The sequence below is a fragment of the Petromyzon marinus genome, chromosome 50 (genome assembly GCF_048934315.1).
Source record: "Petromyzon marinus isolate PM22_M1 ecotype Great Lakes invasive population chromosome 50, UKy_Petmar_22M1.pri1.0, whole genome shotgun sequence".
In the NCBI taxonomy this organism is placed as follows: domain Eukaryota; kingdom Metazoa; phylum Chordata; class Hyperoartia; order Petromyzontiformes; family Petromyzontidae; genus Petromyzon; species Petromyzon marinus.
Genome location: NC_133716.1, coordinates 4,722,852 through 4,735,408, shown reverse-complemented (window position 1 = coordinate 4,735,408; position 12,557 = coordinate 4,722,852). Strand labels below are relative to the sequence as shown.

The following is a 12,557-nucleotide window of genomic DNA, read 5'->3' as shown; positions in this document are numbered from 1 at the left end:
CTCCATGTGAGTCTATGGGTTTCTACGTGAGTCTATGAGTCTCCATGTGAGTCTGTGAGTCTCCATGTGAGTCTATGGGTCTCTACGTGAGTCTATGGGTCTCTACGTGAGTCTGTGAGTCTCCACGTGAGTCTATGGGTCTCTACGTGAGTCTCTGAGTCTCTACGTGAGTCTGTGAGTCTCTACGTAAGTCTGTGGGTCTCTACGTGAGTCTATGGGTCTCTACGTGAGTCTGTGAGTCTCTACGTGAGTCTGTGGGTCTCTATGTGAGGCTGTGAGTCTCCATGTAAGTCTATGGGTCTCTACCTGAGTCTGTGAGTCTCCATGTGAGTCTTTGGGTCTTTACGTGAGTCTGTGAGTCTCCATGTGTGTCTATGGGTCTCTACGTGAGTCTGTGAGTCTTCACGTGAGTCTATGGGTCTCTACGTGAGTCTGTGAGTCTCTATGTGAGTCTTTGGGTCTCTAGGTGAGCCTGTGAGTCTCTATGTGAGTCTGAGCCTCTACGCAAGTCTATGGGTCTCTATGTGAGTCTATGAGTCTCTATGCGAGTCTGTTGGTCTCTATGTGAGTTCATGGATCTCTTTGTGAGTCTGTGAGTCTCTATGTGAGTCTGCAAGTATGTGAGTCTCTATGTAAATCTGTGGGTTGCTTTGCGAGTCTATGAGTCTCTATCTGAGTCTATGCTTCTTTATATGAGTCTACGGGTCTGTATGCGAGTCTATCGGTCACCAGCTGAGACCACCAACTCACTGAGACTTGAGACACCACTGCAGTTTGGGGCTGAAACCCGGACTCGAACCCAGGATCTCGGTGGTGATGGCCGCAGCACTGGCTCAGCATCTGTGACCTCCAAAAGCCACGTGGCCTAATTTCTGTCGCGTGTCTTTGATCCGTCCTGGAAAAATCGCTCGCTTCTTGGAAGATGAAGGAGAAGAAGTGGGGGGCTGGGGGGCTTGGTGGGTGGGTGGCGGGGGAAAGAAAATAAATAAATAACCCCAGCGCATCTCTCCTGCACCACTTGCCTCTTGTTTCTGCTCTCGCCTTCGTTTGATCTCCCGGCTCTCCTCGCCGATACCTGAGCTCCCAATTAGTCGCCCTCCGACTCCTCGCTTTTCTTCCCCGTAACGGGGGCGATTTCTCCAACAATTGGGACGGGGTTTTTTTTTTCCGGTGAAGGGCGGCGGCGGCGGCGGGGGAACGATTGAAGCTCCGTGCCAAATTATTGGGCCTTACGCCGTCAAGTCAAAAAAGATCGTCTCACGGTTTTTTTTTTATTTTTCCCGCACAGCCGCCTCTGCGCATTTCTCCCTCGGCCCCGCGTTTTTTTTGCTGTGCCGGCCGGGCCGGGCCGTGCCGGGTGTCCCACCGGCTTGCGCTACCGGCGGCTCGCAGACTCCGCTCGGAGTTGCTTGGGGTTGCGGTGGCTCCGTCCGTGACGCGGGGGCGCGATAACTCTCCCTAGCGCGTGTGCGCGTCAAGTTGATGCGGTCGAGCAAAGGAACGAGACGGACGGAAATCGTCGCGTCACCTGCACGTGGTGGCGTCGCCGTCATCATCGTGTCTTTGTGTCGTTGTCGTTGTCTCTGTGTGAGTCTAACACGGGGAATAGCTTTGGAAGTTGTACAATCTCCTGTAGATGTAGACACCACTGGTTCTGCATGTTCTGCAGATGTAGATGCCACTGGTTCTTCACGTTCTGCAGATGTAGACGCCACTGGTTCTTCACGTTCTGCAGATGTAGATGCCACTGGTTCTTCACGTTCTACAGATGTAGACACCACTGGTTCTGCATGTTCTGCAGGTGTAGATGTCACTGGTTCTTCACGTTCTGCAGATGTAGATGCCACTGGTTCTTCACGTTCTGCAGATATAGACGCCACTGGTTCTTCACGTTCTGCAGATGTAGACACCACTGGTTCTTCACGTTCTGCAGATGGAGATGCCACTGGTTCTTCACGTTCTGCAGATGTAGACGCTACTGGTTCTTCACGTTCTGCAGATGTAGACACCACTGGTTCTGCATGTTCTGCAGATGTAGACGCCACTGGTTCTTCACGTTCTGCAGATGTAGACGCCACTGGTTCTTCACGTTCTGCAGATGTAGATGCCACTGGTTCTTCACGTTCTGAAGATGTAGACACCACTGGTTCTGCATGTTCTGCAGGTGTAGATGTCACTGGTTCTTCACGTTCTGCAGATGTAGATGCCACTGGTTCTTCACGTTCTGCAGATATAGATGCCACTGGTTCTTCACGTTCTGCAGATGTAGACACCACTGGTTCTTCACGTTCTGCAGATGGAGATGCCACTGGTTCTTCACGTTCTGCAGATGTAGACGCTACTGGTTCTTCACGTTCTGCAGATGTAGACACCACTGGTTCTGCATGTTCTGCAGATGTAGACGCCACTGGTTCTTCACGTTCTGCAGATGTAGACGCCACTGGTTCTTCACGTTCTGCAGATGTAGATGCCACTGGTTCTTCACGTTCTGCAGATGTAGACACCACTGGTTCTGCATGTTCTGCAGGTGTAGATGTCACTGGTTCTTCGCGTTCTGCAGATGTAGATGCCACTGGTTCTTCACGTTCTGCAGATATAGACGCCACTGGTTCTTCACGTTCTGCAGATGTAGACACCACTGGTTCTTCACGTTCTGCAGATGGAGATGCCACTGGTTCTTCACGTTCTGCAGATGTAGACGCTACTGGTTCTTCACGTTCTGCAGATGTAGACACCACTGGTTCTGCATGTTCTGCAGATGTAGACGCCACTGGTTCTTCACGTTCTGCAGATGTAGACGCCACTGGTTCTTCACGTTCTGCAGATGTAGATGCCACTGGTTCTTCACGTTCTGAAGATGTAGACACCACTGGTTCTGCATGTTCTGCAGGTGTAGATGTCACTGGTTCTTCACGTTCTGCAGATGTAGATGCCACTGGTTCTTCACGTTCTGCAGATATAGATGCCACTGGTTCTTCACGTTCTGCAGATGTAGACACCACTGGTTCTTCACGTTCTGCAGATGGAGATGCCACTGGTTCTTCACGTTCTGCAGATGTAGACGCTACTGGTTCTTCACGTTCTGCAGATGTAGACACCACTGGTTCTGCATGTTCTGCAGATGTAGACGCCACTGGTTCTTCACGTTCTGCAGATGTAGACGCCACTGGTTCTTCACGTTCTGCAGATGTAGATGCCACTGGTTCTTCACGTTCTGCAGATGTAGACACCACTGGTTCTGCATGTTCTGCAGGTGTAGATGTCACTGGTTCTTCACGTTCTGCAGATGTAGATGCCACTGGTTCTTCACGTTCTGCAGATATAGACGCCACTGGTTCTTCACGTTCTGCAGATGTAGACACCACTGGTTCTTCACGTTCTGCAGATGGAGATGCCACTGGTTCTTCACGTTCTGCAGATGTAGACGCCACTGGTTCTTCACGTTCTGCAGATGTAAATGCCACTGGTTCTTCACGTTCTGCAGATGTAGATGCCACTGGTTCTTCACGTTCTGCAGATGTAGATGCCACTGGTTCTTAATGTTCTGTACATGTAGATGCCACTGGTTCTTTACGTTCTGAGATGTAGATGCCACTGGTTCTGCATGTTCTGCAGATGTAGATGTCACTGCTTCTTCACGATCTGCAGATGTAGATGCCACTGGTTCTGCATGTTCTGCAGATGTAGACGCTACTAGTTCTTCACGTTCTGCAGATGTAGACACCACTGGTTCTTCATGTTCTGCAGATGTAGATGCCACTTGTTCTTCATGTTCTGCAGATGTAGATGCCACTTGTTCTTCATGTTCTGCAGATGTAGATGCCACTGGTTCGGCTAGCTTTGCAAATGTAGACGCCACTGGTTCTTCATGTTCTGTAGATGTCGACACCACTGGTTCTGCATGTTCTGCAGATGTAGACGCCACTGGTTCTTCACGTTCTGCAGATGTAGACACCACTATTTCTGCATGTTCTGCAGATGTAGACGCCACTGGTTCTTCACGTTCTGCAGATGTAGACACCACTGGTTCTGCATGTTCTGCAGATGTAGATGCCACTGGTTCTGCATGTTATGCAGCTGTAGACGTCACTGGTTCTTCACGTTCTGTAGATGTAGACACCACTGGTTCTGCATGTTCTGCAGATGTAGACGCCACTGGTTCTTCAGTTCTGCAGATGTAGATGCCACTGGTTTTCCACGTTCTGCAGATGTAGATGTCACTGGTTCTTTATGTTATGTAGATCCCCCTGGTTTTTCACGTTCTGCAGATGTACATGCATCCACTGCCATCTATTGCAACCGGACGTTCATAAGTCCGAGGAGTCCCCCACGTTGCGCTGCGTTGCGTTGCACTCACGTTGCGCCGCGTCGTTCTCCGCAGGAGTCCATGGGCAAGAGCTCGGACAGCAAGTCGTACGTGATCGCCGCCCGCTGGGACCCAACGCTCGCCACCTTCCACGGCCTCAACGACGAGACCGCCAAGGGTACGTGCACTCGCGCTGCCGCCGGCGCGGCTACGGCGGCGCCCAACGCCGAGCCGACATTTTGACAGGACGTTGTCGGTGCCCGACGTTGAACCGACGTTCGGAATCAAGATATTTATACTGGAGGAATCCGATGAGATGTAAAGCTTTTTTTTTTTTTATCTGATTGTTTCCCTTCTCCGTGACTTTACCGAAAAAACCAAGAATATGATGTCCAGTGGTTTAACAGGTGGTCTGATTTTGGTTGACGTTGAGCAAACGTTGGTGCGACGTTGGGCCGACCTTGGTCTGACGGCGGTGCGACGTTGGTGCAACGTTGGGCCGACGTTGGTGCGACGTTATGCCGACGATGGTGCGACGTTCCGATGTTAGTATGATGTTGCTCCAACGTTGGCGGAGGGTTTGTTAAATTATTGTTTGGTGGCTAATGGTTGATTGGTCTCGATGCATGTGATTGCATGATTGGCTGTTCCCTTGTGATTGGTTGATGGTGATGAAACGCCTGCCTCACTGCCATCTGCGAGCCGCAAATCAATACGAAATGTCGATGGATCAGCAGACAATATTCTCAAAGAGCGCATTTCTGGCCAAGGTAAAGAGACTTGAGTGGGGAGCGCAGGCCATTCATCCATCCATCTTGGGCCGCATTGGCACAAGACTCGACCAAAGACAACGTCAAACTTAATTTTAAAAAATGATGGGGAGATAAAAGAAAATAGCCCCCCCCCCTCCTCCACCCCTCCGATCGGCGCCCTTTGCTCCTCGGCGCGAGCGTGAGAATCCACGCGCACTCGGCATTTGCCGCGCCTGCCACAACGTTTCCACGGCGCGTCGGCCTAAGTGGGATAGACAGTGATGCCATGCCTATTAGCTGCCCCACGCTCCCCGCCGCTGCCCCACGCTGCTCCACGCTGCCCCCCACGTCGTCAGCGGGAGATGAAATGGAGGCCGGCCAGCGGATGTCATCATCATCACCGTCAACATGATCGCGGAATCGGCCACACGGAACGGACGGGCGGAGGGGCGGACGTACGGATGGACGAACAGGACAGACGAACGGATGGACGCAAATGGACTGACGGATGGGGATGGACGGACGGATGGACAGATGGACAGCAGGACAGACGAACGGATGGACCAATGGGCTGACAGCCAGATGGGTGGACTGACAAATAGATAAGACAGATTGACGGATGAGGATTCCTGCCGCGGTTCGATTCCATCTCCCAACGCATCGGTTGAAATAATGTGGGGGGGAGGGGGGGGGTCAGTTTCTTAAATCATCCCCCTACCCCTTCCCCCCGCTTTCATTCACCCGGCAGTGTTGACATGTTCACCCATTAACAGGTGAACCCGCCCGCCTACCAGAGACGCGCGTACCGGCCACCGCGCGAGAGCACAGGGGGCTCTCTGGGGCCTCCCTCTGGTGGAGTTGGAGGCACCTTCCAACCCGCAGCAGCCGGAGGCGTGAGCAGGGCGGTCGCGGGGTTGCGCCTGTAACCCCGAGCGCCGTCCGTCCCCCGGCTAGGGTACACGGCTGGGGGGTCTCCGCGCTTTTGGGGGTGAGGGCGTTTTTGAGCGGTGGGGAGACCCGCGCCTTGGGAGGGGGCCCTCGATTCGACGTCCCGGTGTCTTCGGATGTCAAACGTCCGGTTTAATTCCCAGGGGGTTCCGCGGACGGAGATGTCGCTCCTCCTTCTCGTTCCGCCGCTCCTCCTTCTCGTTCCGCCGCTCCTTCCGCTGCTCCTCCTTCACGTCCCGCTCCTCCTCCTCCTCGTTCCGCTGCTCCTTCACGTGCCGCTGCGTGAGCGCGGCGTCGGCGGCCGACCCGGTCGTCGCCTTCACGTCGCCGCCTCCGCCCCTCGCCCTCCTCTCCCCCGCGCCTCTCCGCAGACAAGATGGCTCACCTGACGGTGGCGGCCGACCTGGTGGTCACCGAGGTGCAGGACCCGGTTCGATTCCTGTTCGAGGCGCCGGCACGCGTTTTCCCGGCCACGGAGCGGTTCTGGTATTTCGGCCGGCGAGCCTTCACCGACACCTTCCACCTGCACCTGCGTCAGGCGAGTCTCTCCCGTTGTTGGACTTCGCTCACCCGCTCGGTCGGTCATCCGCTCGCCACGCACGCTCGCTCGGTGACCGTCTTCTTCATTGCAAGGGCCCCGCGGGGACCACCGGCGGCCCTCCCCCCCCCCCCACCCACCCACCCCGGTGGCCTTTAGTTTGGCCCCTGATGTGCGGGCCCAACTGACAACACACAAAGAGTGAAAAAACCCCCGTCGTCATCGTCGTCATCGTCGTCATCGTCGTCATCGTCGTCATCGTCGTCATCATCATCGTCATCATCGCTATCGTCGTCATCGTCGTCATCGTCGTCATCGTCGTCGTCATCATCGTCATCGTCGTCATCATCGTCATCGTCGTCATCGTCGTCATCATCGTCATCGTCGTCATCATCGTCATCGTCGTCATCATCGTCGTCATCATCGTTATCGTCGTCATCGTCGTCATCGTCGTCATCATCGTCGTCATCATCGTTATCATCGTCATCGTCGTCGTCGTCGTCGTCATCGTCGTCATCATCGTCATCGTCGTCATCGTGGTCATCATCGTCATCGTCGTCATCGTCGTCGTCATCGTCATCATCGTCATCGTCGTCATCGTCGTCGTCATCATCGTTATCATCATCATCGTCGTCATCATCGTCATCGTCGTCATCGTCGTCATCATCGTCATCGTCGTCATCATCGTCGTCGTCGTCATCGTCGTCGTCATCATCATCATCGTCATCGTCGTCATCGTCGTCGTCATCGTCGTGCTGCTGTCAAAAACCCCCAATGGCTTCAAATGACGTGGTGGCCCTCGCGCGCTCCTCCTGCTGCTGTCAGCGAAAGTGCCAAACCCCCCTGAGAGTTGGTGAAGATCGCAGAGACAGAGGGGGCCACGAGGGCCAGAGGGGGCCCACGAGGGACAGAGGGGGCCCACGAGGGACAGAGAGGGCCCACGAGGGACAGAGAGGGCCCACGAGGGACAGAGGGGGCCCACGCTACGCGAGGCCGGAGGGGCCCAGGTGCTGGGCAATGAAGGGGTGGGGGGGGTGGGGGGGGGGTTGGGAGGTGGGGAGGTGGGGGGTGGGGAGGTGTGGGGGGGAGGTGGGGGGGGAGGTGTGGGGGGCGGTGGGGGGGGAGGTGTGGGGGGAGGCGGGGGGGAGGTGGGGGGGGAGTGGGGGGGGAGGTGTGGGGGGAGGCGGGGGGGAGGTGGGGGGGGAGGTGTGGGGGCGAGGTGTGGGGGGGAGGTGTGGGGGGAGGCGGGGGGGAGGTGTGGGGGGGAGGTGTGGGGGCGAGGTGTGGGGGGGAGGTGTGGGGGGAGGCGGGGGGGAGGTGGGGGGGGGCATTTTAATTGCTCTCTCCAGGGCTCACCCCACAGCGGTGGAGGAGGCTGCTCCTCCACCGCTGCTCCTCCACCGCTGGAGTGGTGGAGGGGGGAGCGGAGTGGAGCAGAGAGTGGAGCGGGGGGGGGGGCAGAGTGGAGCAGGGGGGGGGGAGTACGGGATCGGGGAGGGGGCTTTGAATTGAGATGGGGGTGTGGGAGACGGAGAGGGTGTGAGAGAGAGCAAGAGAGAGAGTGGATGGGAGAATTTGTTTCTCACGTTGATGGCGTTTCTGGCATTAGGCGTCTGTGTGCACGTGTGTGTCACTGTGTGTGTGTGTCAATGTGTGTGTGCGTGTGTGTGCGTGTGTGTCACTGTGTGTGTGTGTCAATGTGTGTGTGCGTGTGTGTGCGTGTGTGTCACTGTGTGTGTGTGTCAATGTGTGTGTGCTTGTGTGTGCGTGTGTGTCACTGTGTGTGTGTGTCACTGTGTGTGCCCGTGTGTGTCACTGTGTGTGTGTGTCACTGTGTGTGTGTGTCACTGTGTGTGTCACTGTGTGTGTGTGTCACTGTGTGTGTGTGTCACTGTGTGTGTGTGTGTCACTGTGTGTGTGTGTGTCACTGTGTGTGCACGTGCGTGTCACTGTGTGTGGGGAGCGGTGGTGTAGAGGTTAGCGCGCTGTACTACGAACTCGACGACTCGAGTTCGAATCCCGCTCGCGGCCAACGCTAGTGACAATTTTCTGAACTGGGCCTCTCCTATGTCAACTCAGCCTCAAATAAGTACCAGGGTGTGGTGTGTGAACATCGACACTGGGGAGACAAAGGCGGCCGGGCGCGGTGTTGGCCGTGCCGGTCATCATAGGTGCTCGCTAACAGCACTTGCTCCAACAGCCTGTGAAGGCTACACGGGGGATCTTTGTCTTTGGAAAGCCGTAGTGTGACGGTGAACGCGCTGCACTACGAACCCGGCGGAGAGCCGAGATCGATTCCCACTCACAGCCAACACCAACACCAGTGACGATTATCTGAACGGGTTCTGGGCTTCCTCCCCTAGATCAACTCGGCCATCAAAACGAGTACCTGGTGCGGTGTGTGGTAAACGTCGCCACTGGGTGATACAAAAGGCGGCCGAGCATAGCACGGTGCTGCCCCCCCCCCCCCCCCCCACCTCGCGTGCCTTATCATCCTCCACGGGTGCCGCTACCTAAAGGCAAACTTGATTTGAAGCTAAGGGCACTTGCCCCCAACGGTCCGTTGAAGGCTATGCGGGGGATCTTTGTCTTTGCCACGTCTTGTGGCTGGGCCCTCCCCACCCCGACCTCCGCCTGCTGGAACGCGCTCGCGGGGGCACTCCGCTCGCTGCTCCGCGGCTCGCCATGAAATTGGAATCGATTTTTATTCCCGCCGTTTCGCAGGCGGCCGATGGCCGTCTACGAGACGATGATGGCCCCCCCCGGGCCTCTCCCCTTCCTCCCCTGCCCCCCTGCCCCCCTGCCCTCCCCCTCCCCCGCGTGTGCCACCCTCGGCTGCCCGACGAGCCGGCCGCGCCAAACAGGCGCACCACGGGAACCGCAAACCAGACCCCCCGAAAAGTCGGCGCGGGAACACAACATTCGCGCTGGCCGGGAGTTTGGTCTTGCGAGCCGCGAATGATGAATGCGTGAATGCTGGGGAGGAGGGGTGGGGGGGGGGGGGGCATGGGGGGGTGGGGGTGGGGAGGGAGCGTGGTGGGGGTGGGGGGCCATGCGAGGGAGATGCGGGCTCAGCTTGAAGGCCCTCCGGGCGAGCGAGTGGTGCCGGAGCCGCAGACGCAATCAGCGGGGATGCTGGAAGTGAGATGCGGGAAGCAGCGGTTGACCACCGCGGCCGCTTCAAAGGGAAGTGGATTTTGTTTGTGCAATGATTTTGTTTATCCACCTGTCTGTCCGTCCGTCTGTCCGTCTGTCCGTCTGTCCATCTGTCCATTAGTCCATTCGTCTGTCCGTCTGTCTGTAACACGGGGGGGGGGGGGGGGGGGTCTCATAACGATGAACGAACCCTTCCGCGGTAATGATGATGATGACCGTGACGACGATGATTACAACAATGATGGCGATCACGATAGTCATGCTGATGATGCTGGCATCAACGAGGTCGGTGATGCTGATGGCGACGACGACGATGAATTTCACCAATGACCCCGGCGATGGTGATAATGATGACGACGACGACGACGATGAATTTCACCAATGACCCCGGTGGCGGCGATGACGACGATGATGATGATGATGATGACGTCACCGCCGTTGCCCTCCCAGCTGCCCCCACGGGACGAGACGACGCCGGACGAGGCCCGGGCCTGCCCCTACGAGCTGCTTGCCCTGACGAGCGATTCGGAGCGACAGCGCGCCAGCGCCGCCGCCGCCACGGGAGGGGGGGCCGCCGCCGTGTCGGGGGGGGCGGGGGGGGGCCTGGCGGGAGTGTGGGGGGGCGGCGGAGGGGGGGTCCCGTCGTCCCCGTCGCTCACGCTGTCGGCGCGGGGGTCGCAGAGTTCGGCGTTCGCCACCCCCACGGAGGATGAGGACGACGGAGGTGAGGGGCGGGGCGTGGGGAGGGCGAAAGTGGGCGAGAGTTGGTGAGAGTGGGTGAGTGGGAGTGGGTGAGAGTGGGTGGGTGGGAGTGGGTGAGAGTGGGTGGGTGGGAGTGGGTGAGAGTTGGTGAGAGTTGGTGAGAGTGGGTGGGTGGGAGTGGGTGAGAGTGGGTGAGTGTGGGTGGGTGGGAGTGGGTGAGAGTTGGTGAGAGTTGGTGAGAGTTGGTGAGTGTGGGAGTGGGTGAGTGGGTGAGAGTGAGAGTGAGTGAGAGTGGATGAGTGGGTGAGAGTGAGAGTGAGTGAGAGTGGGTGAGTGGGTGAGAGTGACAGTGAGTGAGCGTTGGTGAGGGTTGGTGAGTGTTGGAGTGGGTGAGTGTGGGTGGGTGAGTGAGAGTGAGTGTGGGTGAGAGTAGGAGTGGGTGAGAGTGAGAGTGGGTGAGTGTGGGTGAGTGTGGGTGAGTGGGTGAGAGTGAGTTAGAGTGGGTGAGAGTGGGTGAGTGTGGGTGAGTGCGTGAGAGTGAGTGTGGGTGAGAGTGAGTTAGAGTGGGTGAGAGTGAGAGTGGGTGAGAGTGAGAGTGGGTGAGAGTGGGTGAGTGTGGGTGAGTGAGAGTGGGTGAGGGTGGGTGAGTGTGGGTGAGTGTGGGTGAGAGTGGCAGCAGTGGCGGAGTGGTGAGTGTGCAAACTGCGCTATGAATACAACGACTAGAGTTCGATTCCCACTCATGTCCAGCACGGGTGGAGAATCTCTGAGCCACTGCCTGGGCCTCCCCTAGATCGACTTAAACTTAAATGAGTACCTCGTACACACTTGTCTACCTTATTACAGACCAATTCAGACCCTATTGGTCACCCCGTGCCCTTATAAATCTTAAGGTTCATCCTACAAAGGGAGAAACACCACAAACAGACGAACCATTGTTGTTGCCCCGCATTGAAACGGCTGTGCGCCGTATGGACCCGAAAACTACATTTCCCCGTACAAGAATATGGGGTAAACCGTACCGCTCGACAACTCTGCTAGCGCGGTGTGTAAAAACCATCATCGCCGGGGAGAGAAAGGCGGCCGGGCGTGGTGCTGGCCTCCCAGCCCGTCGTGTGCGCCGTGCCGGCCTTCGCAGGCGTGGCTACTCGCTTCGCAGTGCTTGCCCCGGCAGTCTGATAAAGGCCGCGTGGGGTAGCCTCTGGCTTTGGCACAGCGGGCAGCACACAATGGGACTGTGTTGTGACTCCCGCCCGTCCGCCAGCAGCAGTTTCGCTTTCGGCCTCGACGTGCAACCTAGCCTGGCACACGCGGCGGCGGCGACGTGGTGGCGACGTCAAAGGCAAAGATCCCCCGCATAGCCTAAACAGACTGTTGGGGCAAGTGCTGTTGGCGAGCGGCACACGAGGGGGTGGGTGGCCAGCACCACACCCGGCCGCCTTTGTCTTCCCGCCGGTGATGTTTACACACAGTATACCAGGTACTCGTATGAGGCTGGAGTCCACCTAGCGGAGTCCCCAGAGCCGGTTCGTGGTTGGCCGTGAGCGGGAATCGAACTCGGCTCGCCGGGTTCACGGCGCAGCGCGAACTGCTACGCCACCGCACCCACGTTCCATTGACGCTTGGCGACGTCACGTGACCCGCGTGTCGTCATCGTCGCCGTCGTCGTCGAAGCGAGTCACGCGTACCGGTGCCGGCTTCGTGGCCCCGTCACCGTCCCACCCGAGACCCCCAAACAAAATCCGCGGCCTCCGAGGACCGAACCCAACCCCCACCCCCCCCCCCCCCCCCCCCAGCTCACCGCTACGACGGCAACGATCCTGGACCCCCACGGGCTCCCCCCGCCCCACTAAAGATTAAACGCGCGCCGCTCCGATCGTTCGACCGGCGGCACCGAGCGAGCGACCGCCCGGTGAGCGATGCGCCGGTGTCGCCGCTAATTGAACCACGCGGCGGTGTGCGTGGGCGTGATGGGGATGGCGGGGGGGGGGGGGGGGTGATGGGGGGGAGAGTCGGGGGCGGTGGGTAATTACCCGCGAGTGCCGCACCCCCCGGCGGAGGGTCGTGGTTGGCGTTGATTTCTCGCTCCGAGGCCGCCAACGCTGCCGCAGTGCCGGGGGTTTGGCGCGAGAACGGCTTTTGTATTTTCCGCAAG

General features: G+C 57.8%; 1 protein-coding gene across 4 annotated transcripts in view; it reads left to right on the top strand.

Moving 5' to 3' along the window:
* The window catches only part of LOC116953190 (rab GTPase-activating protein 1-like), a 182,053-nt gene that overhangs the window by 39,105 nt on the left and 130,391 nt on the right, over nt 1-12,557 (top strand). For all 4 annotated transcript variants that reach the window (XM_076074800.1, XM_076074802.1, XM_076074801.1 and 1 more), the window contains exons 9-11: nt 4,382-4,484; nt 6,378-6,544; nt 10,151-10,424. In XM_076074800.1, the coding sequence (XP_075930915.1) occupies nt 4,382-4,484; nt 6,378-6,544; nt 10,151-10,424 (544 nt within the window). The remainder of the gene's footprint in view (nt 1-4,381; nt 4,485-6,377; nt 6,545-10,150; nt 10,425-12,557) is intronic.